At 40.4% G+C, this 16,447-nt stretch overlaps 1 protein-coding gene across 10 annotated transcripts in view; it reads left to right on the forward strand.

Moving 5' to 3' along the window:
- ST7 (suppression of tumorigenicity 7) overlaps window positions 1-16,447 on the forward strand; it is a 115,038-nt gene that overhangs the window by 94,704 nt on the left and 3,887 nt on the right. For 6 of the 10 annotated variants that reach the window (XM_026713167.2, XM_087934046.1, XM_087934048.1 and 3 more), the window contains 5 exons: window positions 2,653-2,725; window positions 4,492-4,594; window positions 10,905-11,055; window positions 13,115-13,207; window positions 14,180-14,319. In XM_026713167.2, coding sequence (XP_026568952.1) covers window positions 2,653-2,725; window positions 4,492-4,594; window positions 10,905-11,055; window positions 13,115-13,207; window positions 14,180-14,319 — 560 coding nt within the window. The remainder of the gene's footprint in view (window positions 1-2,652; window positions 2,726-4,491; window positions 4,595-10,904; window positions 11,056-13,114; window positions 13,208-14,179; window positions 14,320-16,447) is intronic. The other 4 variants (XM_026713168.2, XM_087934049.1, XM_087934047.1 and 1 more) reach the window with 1 other exon arrangement.

Raw genomic sequence — 16,447 nt, forward strand, 5'->3', positions numbered from 1 at the left:
TAGACCCCGGGGGGGCCGCAGGGTGGACGTGGCCAGCTCGACATCGCTCGACACCACCCGTGTCAGGGGCACCTGTGGTGGCCCAAGGGCTCTGCCAGTGAAAACAGGCTTCCAAGCTCCATTTTAGTTTGTGCCGGTCTCCTACAACCCTCTGCCAATGAAAAGGCAGCTTTTTGCCCGTGTTTGCTCTGTTTTCACTGGCAGAGGTACTACAGGCTGGTCCTTCGCTGTTTCCAGGGTGGTCCCGCGGGCCCGATCTAAGCACTCTGTGGGCTGTTTCCAGGGTGGCCCACAGGCCTTGAGTTTGACACCCCTAATCTATACGTTGTACAAAAATATGCAGGTTTCAGCAATCTGGTGTCCCAGATTAAAATTATTACAATGCATAAATGTATATAATGCTTGGTTTGCAAATAGAATGAATAAGAAATTAACTTTGGATGTGTATTTTTGAATATCAGTGAATCCTTTTTTTCATGATCCCAATGGAGTCTTGAAAACCTAAAACTCGACTGGGTATTGGCTTTGTTTGCTTAGTGAGGCAGGTGAGGGTGATCATCAGGTTACTAAATGTAGTTCAGATACTGTTCTATTAAATGTCAAGGGATGCCATAGAGTAGGCTGTTTTGTGTAATGTTTGGTAGTGTTTGCTATGGTATTTGAATTCTGAACCAGGAAACCATTTGCTTCTTCTCTCTGTTGCTTTATTTTTTATCTCTTGTGTTTGCCTGACTTTTAGGAATTTGATGGTGGTAAATGGCCATTTGTCTTGTCTACTTGCTGTGAATATGAAAAGAGCAGAATATCAATTGGTTAAATAAATAATAAGGGGAGCAGCAGTGAAGTTACAGCAGTTTGGATGCACAAATTGGATGGTTTGATTCAAAGACCAAATCTTCTAAGTACTAATGGTTTGAGATTGATTAAGCACATTCTATTTTGGTAAATGGGAAAGAGGTCTATTGATTGACTTCTGCTTGCTTCTCTGGCTGTTTTTTTTTTCTTCACTTTTGTCTCTGGAGATATCTGCACATGCCCCACATATGCCAACAAGCTTTAAAGTACATTACTCCTCTTAAATTCCAAAAAAACCTTAAGAACAGTTGACTAATGGAGACTATACTTAAACCACAATCATGCTGAATATATTACATTTTTCTGTGAATTTATATATAATTTCATAAGATGGAGAAGGATATGCATCTTAGTTTAAAGAAGTCACAGACGAAGGAATCTGAGCCCTTATCCACCTAACCTATGCATGGATTGTTACTTCAAGTTATTCTTCCAACTTCCAGTGTCTGAGTCATCCCTGAGAAGAATGACCAAGGATAGAGAAACCAAAGAATAGAAACCTTAGCTTTATATATCAATGTTCACTGGTTTGTGTACACTGTTGATATTTCAAGTAGGCTACAGTACATTATATAGAAAGATACCACATGCAGGAGCAACAAACATTTATTACCTAGTGTCTTTCATCCATAAGGCAACTGAAAATTGTGGATTCATGCTATGGAAAGATAAATACAATACTGCAGCCTTCCCAAATTTGGTGTTTTCCTTTGCCTGCACTGGATGGAAATTGTGTGCTCTGTGTTGAGGAAGACTGGAATGGTAACTGGTTACTGCATAAACATTATTTATAAATCAACAAACTGTGTAATTTTTAAAAAGTACCTGGCAAAATATATTCATACTAGGTACCTTAGCATTTAGTAAGGTCCAGCTCTGTGCCTGCTATATGTTGTTTGATGAGAGTTTTGGCCCAATCATGTCCTACACCAGGGCTATCAAACTCACATCGTCACGGTGGTGTCACATGATGTATTGGAACTTTTTTTGCCTTTTGCTAAAGCGGGCGTGGGCGTGGCCAGTGCATGATGCATCTGGCCCGTGGGCCAGGAGTTTGACAGCCTTGTTCGATACCGAGTAGAAGACCTGGAGAAACCCCCAAATATGTGATTTTAGATGTCTCAGTCTTTTTCCATGTGGACTGAAAAAAATTCCTCATAGTTAGTGGGGCAAGGCCATGAGGAAAAATCGATCTTATAAGCCAGCAGTTGATATGGTTGCCCACACTCCGGCCTCTACTTTCAAGAGTCCTGTCTTTAGCCTCAAGGTAGCATTAGAAATACATTTTGGAGCTTGAAGAACTGATCTTAGGAATTTGGACTTGACAAGTTCTACTGGCGCAAAACTAGAAAAGGGACCCTGCTGGTGGTGCTATTGGCTTGACTTTAAATGATTTGAATGCTGTAGAAATGTCACGGTCACCTCTTTTCCTGAAGAATTTAAACATAGTAGGTGAACTCCTTTATCAGCAATATAGTCACCATAGGGATTCTCAGTATTGTCAGAATGTAGGGCTAAACCCAGATTTCTAAAACAGGAAACCTGCTCAAATTAATGGCCATCTATCCTCCAAGAGTGATTTTGGGGCCCTTTTAGGCAAATGTCATGATTTTGATTTTCTCATAGTTCACAATAGATGTTCCCATTTCATCAAATTAACTTCTACTGAGTATTGATAGCCGTCTATGTCTTATTCTTTATCCTTTTTATTTTCTTTAGCTGTCCACTTGAAATGATCCCTCCTCAGTGCAGACCTGGAAGAATCATATATTCTTATGTTTCTTTTCTTTCCAACAGATATAAGTTTACCAAAATCAGCAACAATATGCTACACAGCTGCCCTTCTCAAAGCCAGAGCTGTCTCTGACAAGTAAGTCTTTAAGAATTCCTGCCTGCTCAAATTTTACTTGTTAAATATGGCAAAATATTTTTCATAGTTGAAGATTATTCATCCTGGCAGGAAAGCATTGAGCCTGTCATAAGTCTGAAAGATACTACCGTGTTTCTCATATAATAAGGCCGGGTCTTATTTTTTTTGAGCCCCGAAAAAATGGCTAGGTCGTCTTTTCGGGGATGACTTAATTCCCCCCTTTGCATCTTCGGGCGGGTGGCAGCGGCTTGGATGTTGACCTCTGCGTTGGTGGGTCACTTTGTATCGGGGTCAATGCAGGCAGCACATATCCGGGTGTGCAACAAAAGCACTTCCTAAGGGCCAGCCCCCCCACCATTCCCCCCATTTCGCATGTTTTAATATAGGCCTTAATTTTGGGGGAGGGGCTTAATTTCATTTCATGCCTATAAAACATGCTGGGACTTCCAATTGGGGGAGGCCGTATTGTTGGAGAAACAGGGTACCAAGAATGGATACTGTGGGGACAACAATGAATTTCCATATTGTTTAATTGGGGAAAAAAACACATACCAGTTAGCTGCTTTCTTTCTGCAAGCAACCGAATTTTGAATGCCGTAAATGTAATTCTGGCAATGTAGTTTTACCAGCAGAACAATACGCGTGGTGTTGGACTGGGAAGGGGCTAAACTTTATGTGAGGCAGATAGACCAGGTGCTTACTGCATAAGAATTCCTGGCAGGCAAACGATGTCCTTTTAACTTGTATAACTGTGTGCAGCTCCGAAAGGTGTCTGGCCCTGTCATATGGTTGCTGTCGAAGCACAGCACCGGACCTGAGCCAGGGTCTGATCAGAGGTGGAAGTGAGCCCATCCCAAGCAGTAGACATCCCGCCATTGCCACGCTTTCTGAATTCAGCCGAGTGGGTACGGAGCAGGCCGCATGGGAAAGTCGGCTTCCCTTCCTGCTTTTTTTTTTCCAGAGAGTTTGCTATTGTAGTGTAATGTGCACTTCAAGACCTGAGTAATTTTTTTTTTCCTTTCATTCTTTTTTTGTCCTGTAGATCGCCAGTACCAACTGCAACCAACTCTTTCCTCCCTACACAGCGACTCCAGCTTGGGAGGGCAGGGCTAGGTTTGTCACAGCTTTCCCTGTGGTGGCTGCCTGCCAAGTACAGCTATGGAGTTAGCCGTGGGGTGTAAGGTGAGAAAGAGATTGCATGGTCTGGGTATTTTTTCTCCCCATCTTCCACTCTCTGGGGCAGATCATATTTGCCCTCCGTTTGGGTACACGGTCAGGAATGGACGCAGCTGGGAACAGCTCTTCCGCTACTGCGGCTGCACCAGGCTTTCAACTCAACCGGTCTCAACGGCATTGGGTTGAGAAGTCCTGAAGCCATCCTAAAATGCCATTTATAAATTGACTGGGTTTCCCCTCCCCACACACACCCCTTACATCTTCCCATATCCCGCTCCAGCCCGGAGATTTTAAAAGCAAACACATAGAATAAATATAGATTAGCAGGCAGACAGAAATAGAACGTGGACGGCTTGAACATTATAAAGATAAATTTCAAACAAGCTTTTGACTTCTGCTGGGATTTTTAATATCTCTATAATTTAGATGTTTGGATGTTTTTTTGCCATGGAAGTTCGGTAAGAGCTAAGGGAACTGGCTCAGCTGATTTCAAAGACCCATTTGATTTAGTTCTTCTTTTTTTTTTTTTTTTTGCTTCTTTGCGACGCCAAAATTAATCTCCATGCTTCTCTTCTCTTTGTTCTGAATAGATTTTCTCCAGAGGCAGCTTCAAGAAGAGGTCTCAGCACAGCAGAAATGAATGCAGTGGAAGCTATTCATCGAGCAGTGGAATTTAATCCACATGTGCCAAAAGTGAGTTGTTATGAGTCTCTAGTACTATCTGGTGTAAGAATCAAAATGAATTTAAGTAAGCAACTTATTTGTCAAATGGTGTCTCCTCCTATGAAAAAAAAAATATCCCATGCAGTCACTTAAAACAAAATTCTCTTTTGCTTCCATCTTTTGTCATCTTTTCTTCTCATTCATAATTGATTTTATAATTTTATAATAGTAATAAGATATAAAGGGTGCAATAGAGATAAGAAAATACAACCTGACAGTTGCATCCTATCGTCTACCATTATTGAAATTTAAAGTCGTAATAAGTAACTTTTCAGAGAGGAACTTTGGCAAAACAAGGAGGATGTAGCCAGGGAAAGATGTGACTTCGTTTTAATAATCATAGGATCAGAAATGAAGTTTTATTTTAATTGCTCAAAATATTTTGGATCTGGAGGTGTTTAGAGGACTTTCAAGGTCACACATCTCTCCATTCTCAAGATTTTGGCACGAACTGGATTCCATCCTCTTTTGGATGGCTAGTGTTACAGCTAAAATGTGAATTACTTTGTTTAACAAAGATTGTGTTTGTAGTAATAAAGCATTTATCCAATGTTTCTAGGTGAGATTTGCTTGATGCTGAAGCTTTTGCACTGGGCCAGCATGTATAAACTCCCCTGCTTGACTTATATATTGTAAATAATCTCTGCGCGATTGTATTTTTTTCTTTTTCTTCTGTAATGCAAATCTGCCAGGTCTGTTTGTACCCTTGTTGCTCTGTTGCACGAATTACAGGTGCCCAAATCTTCCCACAGATCTTTTAAAACCTCAGGATCTATTTTTTGAATTTGTGTAATACTTCCTGGGTTCCTCCTCTTCTTTCAAACCTTTTATGGGACTTTCCTGCTTTAGCTATTAAGTCTTTTTATAAGTGATGACTAATCCTTTTTTCCCCCCCATTTCCTTGTTCTTTTAATCAGAATGTAAAACTCTATTAGGTAGATTGTCAGTTCAACTAGAATGTCAAAATGTTAATTTAAAACCTCTGCTTCATTATTCACGTTACATAAGTAAGAATCAGAATTTCACAATGTGAGTTGTTCTGAATTTTACTTGTAAAGCTATCGTAAAAGGGTTTGTTTGTTGTTCCTTTTATATGCCCTTATTCTTAACTTAGAAATTACTTGCATTTTCATGCTGGCCTTCATACTGCAAAAAGAAGAGGGAAATTTCTGTGCTTCATTAACACTATTTTTTTTCCCTGTATTTGGTCCATAACATAGTTTAGAAGAAGACTCAAAACATGTCTTCTCACCCAGAACTTTTCAAGTTTTGTGCATGTTAATATGACAGGTTATGTTAAGATATGACATATCAATAAACCACCTGGTGCTGTGGGAATGAGTGACATATTGCATATTGTATATATAAGCAGCGAGTACACTGAGAATATGTGGTGAGAAGTCAAAGTTTGGAACCAGTTTGTAAGAGGATCCAAGGCCAAGCACTCTGAGAAAGAATGTGAATTATCCCCAAACATCTCAGCATTCTCAAAACTCATTAACGAGTTCCGATTGGCTGAAGACACGAGGTGGGGGGGGATTAGATTAGGAGAAACTTTTCTGTATTTTTGGATCACAGGAAACCCAGAGCTAGCCTGACTTTACTGCAGCCATGGTCCCTTGAGATTGTGAAAAAAGAAAGAGTCGGAAGAGAAGCCCATGGGAGTGACGTTCACCCATGGGAGCCATGGCATCTGCTGGCAGGAGACCTGGAGTAGATCTGGAAGAAGAACCAATTGCAGGCGAGCTGGATTGAGAGGAGCCATAAAGTTCCTGAGGGGGCTTTTGGCAACTTCAAAGCATAATAAGCCCGGGCCTTAGCACACCCTGCTAATCAACCAACTCCAGTTACAGTGAATGATGGAGCAACCACTTCTTCTGCTGCAACGGTGGCAGCAACGGGCCCCACAACAGTGGCAGATGTTCCGGCATCTGTCCCTGCAGCCTAGCCTGACCTGACTTTAGTAGCAGCAGGAGCAAGACACCAGCTCCGGGCATAAGGTTCAACAGAGTTTGTAAAGTTCTTCCTAGCACATGTCTGGAGATACATGTAAGAGCATGGTCCAAAAATAGCCCATCAAAGTGGCCAAGGTGTGGTGTGTGACCATAGCGTTGGATGGGATAACAGCCGAATGGATCATCACCTTCGCAATGATACCTCAGAACTGAGAAACTTCATGGCCGCCCTTTGGAAGAGCTTCGAAGATTCCTTAGCCCCGTGATGGCGAACCTATGGCACACGTGTCGGAAGTGGCACACAGAGCTATTTCTGCTGGCCCGCAAGCTGTTGCCCCAGATCAGGTCCACTGTGCATGCATGCACGCCTCCCGCCAGCCAGCTGATTGTTAGGTATCTGCCATGCATGCACAATGGCGGGGCATTGGGGGGGTCACATGGGGCGGGGGGGTCATGCATGCATTGTATTATGGGTGCAGGCATGCATGCGTGCGCACATGCGCACCCATGTGCACTTTAGGCACCTGAGGATGAAAAGGTTATCCATCACTGCCTTAGCCAATTGAAAAGCCAGAGATCACATAAAAACCATCATCCAAGGGTACGGGGGAGAGGCCAAATGCACCCAAGAGTTTCATAACCTGGCCTGTTGACTGATTGGCGGGAAGATGGTTCGGATGCTTCTAAGAGGGGTTAAGCAACAAGGTCTCCAAAACCTGTACCTTCAGGAACCACCACCCCCCAACCTCCATGGCTGATATGTCCTAGCAGAAGTGGAAATTGACCTGGCTCAATCCAAATACTGGCTGAGCTATGGGTAGTGAACATCCCTCTTTGAAACCAAAGGCTCTGAAACTGTTGGCAGGCGAGCAGAGTCCATACCGATGATTTGCTGGTTGCTTCAGGTGCGGGAAGGAGAGGCACTGAGCTTCCAACTGCCGGGTTGCATACCCAACCCAGAAGGCAATTTTGAGCCTTGCCAAAAAAATTGGCAAAACCGCCAGAGAACCCACAAGACAGTCCTGAAGGGTTGTAGAGTGAACCCCATCTCCCAAGGATGGTGAGAGAATTCGGACTGGCCCAGTGGACAGTCCAGCAAGAAACAAATCAGACTACACTGATGATCCTTGGTAAGTCACCCAGTCAACCCAGTGACCATCCTCATAGAACTGCTGGTTCAATCCTTGGGGTGCAAAGGGAATCTAAGAGGCCTCTTGGACTTGGGGTGCACCAGATGTCTGGTTAACCTTTTCCCTGGTTGAGAAACTGCAAATGAGATTCAGACAACTTAAAGTATCCATAGGGGGATGAGTGGAAAACAGCTTTCAATTGCCACTTAGGACATTTCCAATTCTGAGTCCTCCCTTTTGGACTGCAAGGATCCCCTTTTGTGATCATGCAGCTGATAAACAAAGTGCCGCATGAGCACCTGCGTAAGGGAGAGTTAGTTTACCTGGAGGATGTTTTAATCTACGTTGAGACAATGGCAGAACACGAAAAACTAGTCAGAGGTTTGCGGCAAAACCATACGCCAAGCTATCCAAATACAGATTTCACCAGAGTAAAATTGATTATCTGGGCTACCACATTTCCCATGAAGGGATAGAGTTGGACCCTGAGAAGGTGTGGGCAGTGCTAGAGGGGGCTCCTCCCTGCACCCGAAAGCAACTACAAAGCTTCCTGGGATTTGCGACCTTTTACCACCAATTCATTCCTTCATTTGCCCAGATAGCCCTCCCCATCATCAACCTGCTAAAGACAAAAGGGGAGAGAAAGCCTCAAGCCCAGCCAGCCACTTAAATGGACTATGGGATGTCAAGCTACATTTGGAAAGCTTTAGTACCTCTTTGCAGCAGAGCCAGTGCTGAAACATCCAGATCGCAACGTTCCCTTCATCATTCAGGCTGACGCCAATGATATAGCAGCAGGCACGGTTCTTCTGCAGGAAAATGAGCAGGGGATCCTACAGCCGTGCACCCACACTTCCATAAAAAGTTTAATGAGACAGAGTGGAGATGGACGGTTTTGGAGAAGGAAGCTTATGTGATGCACTGGGCTCTCGTAACTTGGAGACATTTCCTAGCGGGGAAAAAAAAACCCATTTGAAGTATGGACTGACCATAAGAATCTGGAGGCTCTAACACTATCCTACCCCTGAATTTATGTCCCAAACAAGTACGTTGGGCTCAGTACTTTAACCGCTTCCTCCAAGGGGGGAAAACCTTCCTAATAGATGCTTTTTCCAGGCTGCTGGAATACAATCGCTGAAAGCCGGAGGTGATTAGGGCAGTCATCCCCTCCAGGCAACCGGTGGCTCCAGTCACTTCCAAGACACAGGCCAAAACAAAACCAGAGATAGCCAATGATCTAAAGGCAGTTTGGAGAAAAAGAAATGGTACCAAATGCATTAAGGGTGAATGTACAGCGTAAGATGGTCTAGCTTGAGGAGGGGCCAAGCTATACATTCCAGAGTCAATGGTGAATGATTCTACAAAAAAGCTATGATTCAAAAGTGGCGGGACACTCCTGCTTCGTAAAAAGCCTACAGCTTATCCAGCGGCAATTTTGGTGGCCATCACTGAAGAAGGACATAGAGAGAGTTATGGAGCTAGCTGCCCTATCTGTACCTCCGCCAAGAGGTGACAAGGGAAGACACCAGGGATTCTCCAGTCAGTAGCAGAACCTAAAGCCCCATGGAGAGAGATATCGATGGACTTTATAGTAGGACTGTCTTAAAAACTTGTGCAATACAGTAATTTGAATGATAACTGACTGGTTTTCCAAACAAGACCCTGTCAAAAAAATCCCCTTCACTTGCACATTGGCTAAACTTTTTGTGCAGCACGTCTACTGGCTGCATGGTGCTCTAGTAAGAATAATCTCAAATTGCAGGGTTCAATTCATGTCATGGTTTTTGGCAGGACTTCCTAAACCTCTTGGGGACCACTCAGGGGTGTGGTGGTCTCTCATGAAAAGAAGACACTTCGCAAAGTTGTCTTGGGATGAGAGCGCAGAGAAAACTCCGAAACCCTCTTTTATTAGAAGCAATCTTTGTTAATGTAGCAATTTTGTTAACGTCCTATCACAAACGCATTACATCACACAACATGCACTGATCATTCGCATAAAGCATACAAGGCTGCAGAGTTTAAGTTTGCTACAGTTCTGGTTAATAAATGGCAACAATTTGTCTTTGCTCCTTGCTCCGTGTCCCAGCCAACCACCAGAAGGCTCCGTTGTCCTAGCACGTACACAAAGAACAAAGAATCATAGTTCCCACACAGGGGCTCAGCTCCTCATATCATCTGGCTACTAATAGTCCCTGCGAACATACAAATGGGGTCTTGGAGCATTATCTCAGGTATTACGTTAATTACTAATTCGAAAGGCCTTCTCCCTTTCATGGGAGTCGTCTACAATAACTCAGGACACAATAGCACCAGGTTCATTCCATATGAAGTGGCCACGGGACAGGACTCTGTATCTATCCCTGAGATGTTTCAGCACATCCCCCACATCTGCATCACTAAAACAGTGGGTCACCCAACTACAGAATTCCTGGCTGCTAGTGAGAAAAACTTTGGATGAAGCAACGGAAGCATATAAAACACAAGCGAATAAAAAAGTGCATTAATCCAAGGACTTTATAGTGGGAGATAAGGTCTATCTATCTACCAAATTTACAATCTAGAGAACCATCCAAAAAATTGGGGCCTAAATACGCTGGACCTTTCCCCATAAAAAGGATTATTAACCCGGGGACTGTGGAGCTTGAGCTGCCAAAAATGCTAGCCTGACTTTACCGCAGCTAACATTTTTTTTTTAAATAAAAGAACCTTTCGTTTCAACCAAATGGAGTCAAGGGTCTTTCTTTCCTAAGGGATCAGATTGGGGCAGATATGACAGTGTGCGTAATTTTACCTTGATCTATATTTTGCAGAAAACTATTAACCCAACGTATGTTCTTGCAATGTCTTATATTATACCATTTCACACACTCCATTTATCAACTCGGTACAAAAGGTTTTTTTGGATAATGCTTTGGATTTCAAACGTAACTTTTTCTGTATCCTTTTAAGGAGACAGCTGTGTGTTGTTTTCTGCTATCTGTAAAGAGCTGAAGAATAAGGTACTTGCAATTTGCTGGTATATCTTAGCATTTATGATACATGAGCAACTTATTATCAAAAGCAATGGATAAAAATATAGATTTAATAAAACTTTTACAGCTGAACAATATTCAGGGCTTGTGTGGTTGGGTTATAATGATCTTTTCCTTTTATGTCTGGATAATGACTGTATGCTTACTGTTTTTTCTGTTGTAGTATCTTCTAGAAATGAAAAGCTTAATATTACCCCCTGAACATATTTTGAAGCGAGGTGACAGTGAAGCAATTGCGTATGCTTTCTTTCATCTTCAGCATTGGAAAAGAGTTGAGGGCGCTCTGAATCTCTTACATTGTACGTGGGAAGGCAGTAAGTAATTCACTTTCTTAGAAGCGTATGACAGGAAGCACGCGACTCCAGGGACAGACGGTCAGAAGTGCAAGAGCCAGTCATAAATTACTTTTTCAGTATAGCCATAACTTGGGTGCCCAAATGAGTTGACAAACTATACACAGTATAAGATTGATGTCATTTGGAGAATAGAAAAATATTGCCAGTAAGTTTAGATGATTTTCCTTAAGTTTGCTAAATTAAATTGGAGATCTCCAAATCAAAGCAAATTTCCAGACTAAAATGCCTATTTTGTAGAACAATGGCAGTTCCACAAATGACCAACAGTCTTATGAAACATAATGGTAGTTTGGTGCCAGACACTGGAATGCTTATTGGAGCTGCCCAGCTGGTAGCAGCATTTGACCAACCTTGAGTTTTAATTTTAAAGCTTTGAGCTTCAAATAAACACCATCACGTTTGGATGGTACTTGGATGAAAGACTTCCATGGATGACCAAGCCCGAAGAACAGATCGAGTTGAAAAGTATCGTGGAATGGGAACGCACACTTTCATAGACTTCCTGTTTCTAAATGGTTATGCAGAGTACACAGCAATGCAAAAGTAGCGCCTCTCTAAGGTTACTTTAAATTTGTTATGGTTTTTCTAGGATTGGGACGGATTGACGCTATAAGCAATCCACAGCCCTAAAACGAATGTTTGCAATATTGCTTTAATGTTTGTTTACATCAAATAGGTACATTTTAGTGGGAAAAGCTTAATAGCACAGACTGGCACCTATGGTTACATATTATTTATAATGTATTAATTCTAGGGGATCTAGAACACATTTTACCTAACACTGCTATTCCATATCTTCCTGTAGTACTTATGGCTTCCATTTGTTTGCACGTTGGCTTTTAGTAGCTTTTAATTTCTTACACTTTCCAATTTAAAGCTGTTTGTTGTTTTTAAAGAGAAGGCCGCTATGCTGCAGAATAAAGCCTTATCTCTAGAATTCCTTGTAACCTACATTCAAGAAATAAGATTGCTGGGTATACAGCTGATTCCTTTTGATATGCGCCTAGAAAAAAAGTAGTCATCTTATCTGTGGATGAGATAGTGATGGATTACTCTGTATCTTGTCTTTTCTTTTTGATGCAAGTAGATCCTGTGGGTATTGTGTATCCATGTTTTGGAGCTCAGTTCACATTTGTCACTTGTTAAGTAAAGAATTTTTTGCTTTCCAACTTAATTAGTTTGGATTCCGAGAAAGGTGTTTTATAACTTGATATGCTAACTTTGGTAACTGTTTTATAAGAGTGACACACCTCCTATGTCAATAATTTTGTGAGAACATCTATGAAATGTTCTTAGAATCCAAACAAACCTACCACCACTAAAAGACTAGAGGGTATATGTATATTTTCCTGGGGGTAAAATCACAATTAATATAATTAATGGGACTTACTTTTCAATAGAAATGTTTAAGATATTTTGATGACCTGCTTTGCCATATTATTTACAGGCCATATAATTTACAGATTTTTTTCCTTCTAAAGGCAGGAAAATAAAATTCTTACAACTTATCATATATTGATTCAATTTATTTGTATAGGAATATGCTTTGTGGCCCATTACAGATAAACAGATGGAAATTACATTAACAATTCAGAACAAGGTGGACTATGCAGTAGAACCTCTGGTCATGAACGCTTCTGTCCACGACCAAATCAGGTTCTGACCGAAAAATTCACAAAATTTTTGAATTGGTCACGGACACATACACAGTTGGCGATCAAACATGACCCCTGACCTAGAAATTCCTGAAGATGAAGAAATCACCAAAGTTATGGAACGAATTATGGTCGTGGCCAGAGGTTCTACTATATGCAACTTCAGAGAAGTTCAAAAGTTCACTGGATTTCACTGCATTGAACTTTTACCTAACTAAAAGGTATAGTGGACTTAAAATTCCCATTTCAACAAAGCACCGACCAATCTGACTAGGGGTTATGGGAATTGAAAGCCGGACTTCTAGAATCTATTAAATTGCAGAAAGTTACTCTGCAATCTTCAAAAACTTGTTTTTCTTTAGCTTTCAGAATGATTCCTTATCCTTTGGAAAAAGGGCACCTTTTTTATCCTTATCCCATTTGTACCGAAACAGCAGACAGAGAACTTCTCCCGTGTAAGTTGGATTTTTTTCCCCCCTGGTTTTATCTTTCAATAAGCAAGAATAACTTATATGAATTGGCTCATAAACAAGGAAGGTTTCTTGCTCTCTAAGTTTATCCAGTTATTCTCGGAATGAAATATTAGGATTATCAATAGTTGGTTTTGAACAGAGATCTATCGCTGCCTGAGATGTAGCAACCCAGGTTTGAATTGGATTACAAGCCCATTATTACATTTTCATCGGTACTCCAGATTGAAAATTGGAAGAGAAACTCTTACTATCCTGGAATTAAAAATTAGACATAGCTGTTTTTATTTGCAACTTGGATTGGGAAAGAAAAATGTTGGTTCCTGGAGTTTTCAGTTTGTGCAACATGTAAGACTTCGAAAAAACCCCAATTTTTAAAAATTAAAAAACTGATTATATAGTGTGAAGAAGGCAACTGAATTTATTTTGATGTGTTCATGATTGAGCTTGCAAGTCTTCAGTCAAGAATTATACAATGTAACAAGCGATTCAAGCTGGGATCTTTAATATGAAATTATCTTGAACAGAAATTCAATGAAGTATGTGTGTATTGCTTTGTTAAACAAGCAAAAAACATTAGTGAAAGGATACACCTATCAGTTAGTATTACATTAATAAAACATGCAAAAACTAGATTCAGCGTCTTCTGATAACAACCAGAAGTTATTATTTTGTTCTCCAGATTAAGTCCAGGGTCCCTTCTCCTTTTCATACTTTGATGTTGTACTATTTTATTAACTCCGTTAATGCATTTTTTTTTAGTTTAATAAAAGAAAAAAGATATTTAATTATTAACAGCGTAAAACCAAGTACAGTATACAATTAATTGTAAGAATCATGGGGATTTATAATAAAATAATTTTAGGAAATTTAACCAGATCGGTTGCAAAATCTGTGTAATTCTGCTTAAAAGTGTTTTCACTTGTTTATTTATTTTTTCCCTTATCTTCTTGGCAGCGTTTCATGAAGTCTCGGTTTACCCCAAGAAAGAACTTCCATTCTTTATTCTGTTCACTGCCGGACTATGTTCTTTCACAGCTATGTTGGCCCTTCTGACGCATCAGTTCCCAGAACTAATGGGCGTGTTTGCAAAAGCAGTGAGTATCCTGTCACTTACTCATTTCTGATGGATCAAGGGGAGGGGTGAGTCAATAAATTATGGGACAACGGGCTTTTTAATCAGCAAGCACAATGGTTGCTCTCTCTCTCTCTTTTTTTTTTGCCATATGGCAACTATCCTCTTTACAAATCATTATTTGTCACTATATTTTAGCAGTGAATTAGAGGAATTTGATTTGAGTTGGAATGTTACTAATCTGTTGTCAGGGTTCTTCTTCCAATGCGAGAATATATTTCAAATGAAATGAATAAAATAGATGGTTAATTCGAAGAAGCAATACCACTTTTTAAAATGTGTTATGATGGGAGCATTTAAAACGATATATTCACACGTGGGAAGGATAGTTAAGATCACATACAGTATTATTAATTAATGTTTACAACCGGCATCATGTCAGTAGTTCTCAATGCGAGACTTCTATTTATTGAATTTAATTTGATTTTAAGAGCAGACAACGCCTTTTTTTTATAGAGTTTTATTTGGGTTTTCACAAAACATACAAATACAAATAAAATATCTTTTTTTGAGAGCAGCATGCTCCCGGGTTATCACTTCTCTATAAAGACATAGATTCAATTACATATTCATCTTATGTATTCTAAACCATATCTTATAACTATTTTCAGTTTTCTCAATAGTTTTCCCTTTCCTTGCTTTCTGTAACCTTATTTTAATTATCTCATTCCTTTCTAAGTTCAATTACATATCTTTTTCTAATTTTCAGTATCTTTCTAATCAATATTTTTATACTTTTGTCTGTCCTGTTTACAATTTCATATTTTCTTTTCTCATCAAACAATTTTTCCCCTGTAATTACTAGACTGGAGTGTAACACCTTTGTATCTTTTAATTATTATCCATTCAAATCTTGTTTAAAGTTTAAATTATGCCTTTACAGTTATAACATTCATTTTCTAATCTCTATTTTATAACACATAACTATTATCAACCTAATTCTGCTTGGTCCATTCCCTTAAAAATACACACTAAGTTCTTGAAAACACACACACACACACACACATGTATGTATGTATGTATGGTATTCAGCTTTGTTCGAGTATTTTCCCGTCATTATAGTTGTGCTTTTAAAGTTGTAGCAATGTTTCGGCAGAATCTCATCTGCCATCATCAGGCTTTTGTATAGTGTTTGTGAGTCAGACTTTCACAGCCATTTCTGTTTTAAATTTGGTGCTAGCCTACTGCTGTGCCAGCTGTTCCATAGGTCTGTTCATCTTCTAGGTCTCCATTATGTCTCAGTGTATTTTTGTGGATCAAGCCAGTGATTTTGCTTTTGTGGAATCCGTTGGCTGTCAGTACTTTAGTCAGGGTGCATAGTTCAGTCTTTATGTGTGTCTTGTCTGCCAGGCGTTTGGTTCTGGCAATTAGTGTTTTGGCCATGGAGTTTATCTGTGCTGGGTGGCGGTGGGATTGGGCGTTGAGGTAGTGGTTGGTGTGTGTTTTCTTCTGGTATATGATGTGTCCTAGTGTGCCATCTGTTTTTTTGCAGATTAGTACATCTAGGAATGGTCGTTGTTTGTTTCCGTTTCCATGAATTTGATTTTGGGGTGTGTGCTGTTTCGGTGTGTTAGGAAATTGTTTAGGTTTTCTTTTCCATGGGGCCAAATAACAAATGTGTCATCGATGTATCTTAACCATAGTTTGGGTTTGTGGGTGGCATTGGCTAGGGCTCTGGATTTGAATTCTCCCATGAACAGGTTTGCAATGATGGGTGACAGTGATGATCCCATAGGGGCTCCTTCAATTTGCTTTTATCTTTGTCCTTTGTATATGAAATACGTGTTGGTTAAGCAGTGTTCTGTTAGTTCCATGAGGTGTTTGGGTGGTTGGTATTTATTTTTGATGATTTCAAGACTTTCTTTTATCGGGACTTGAATGAATAGTGAAACCACGTCGAAACTTACAAGCAGATCTTTTTGTTCCATGTGTAGATCTTTGATCATTTCCAAGAGGTGGTATGAGTTTTGTACATGTGAAGTTGCTGCTTCAGCATGGGGCTGTAGCTGCTTTGCTTAGTATTTGGCTAGGTTTTGTAGTGGTGCTCCTCTGGAGCTGACTATGGGTCTGAGAGGTATGCCTTCTTTGTG

The sequence above is a fragment of the Pseudonaja textilis genome, chromosome 5 (assembly GCF_049901715.1).
Source record: "Pseudonaja textilis isolate UNSWEBS1 chromosome 5, rPseTex1.2, whole genome shotgun sequence".
In the NCBI taxonomy this organism is placed as follows: Eukaryota; Metazoa; Chordata; class Lepidosauria; order Squamata; family Elapidae; genus Pseudonaja; species Pseudonaja textilis.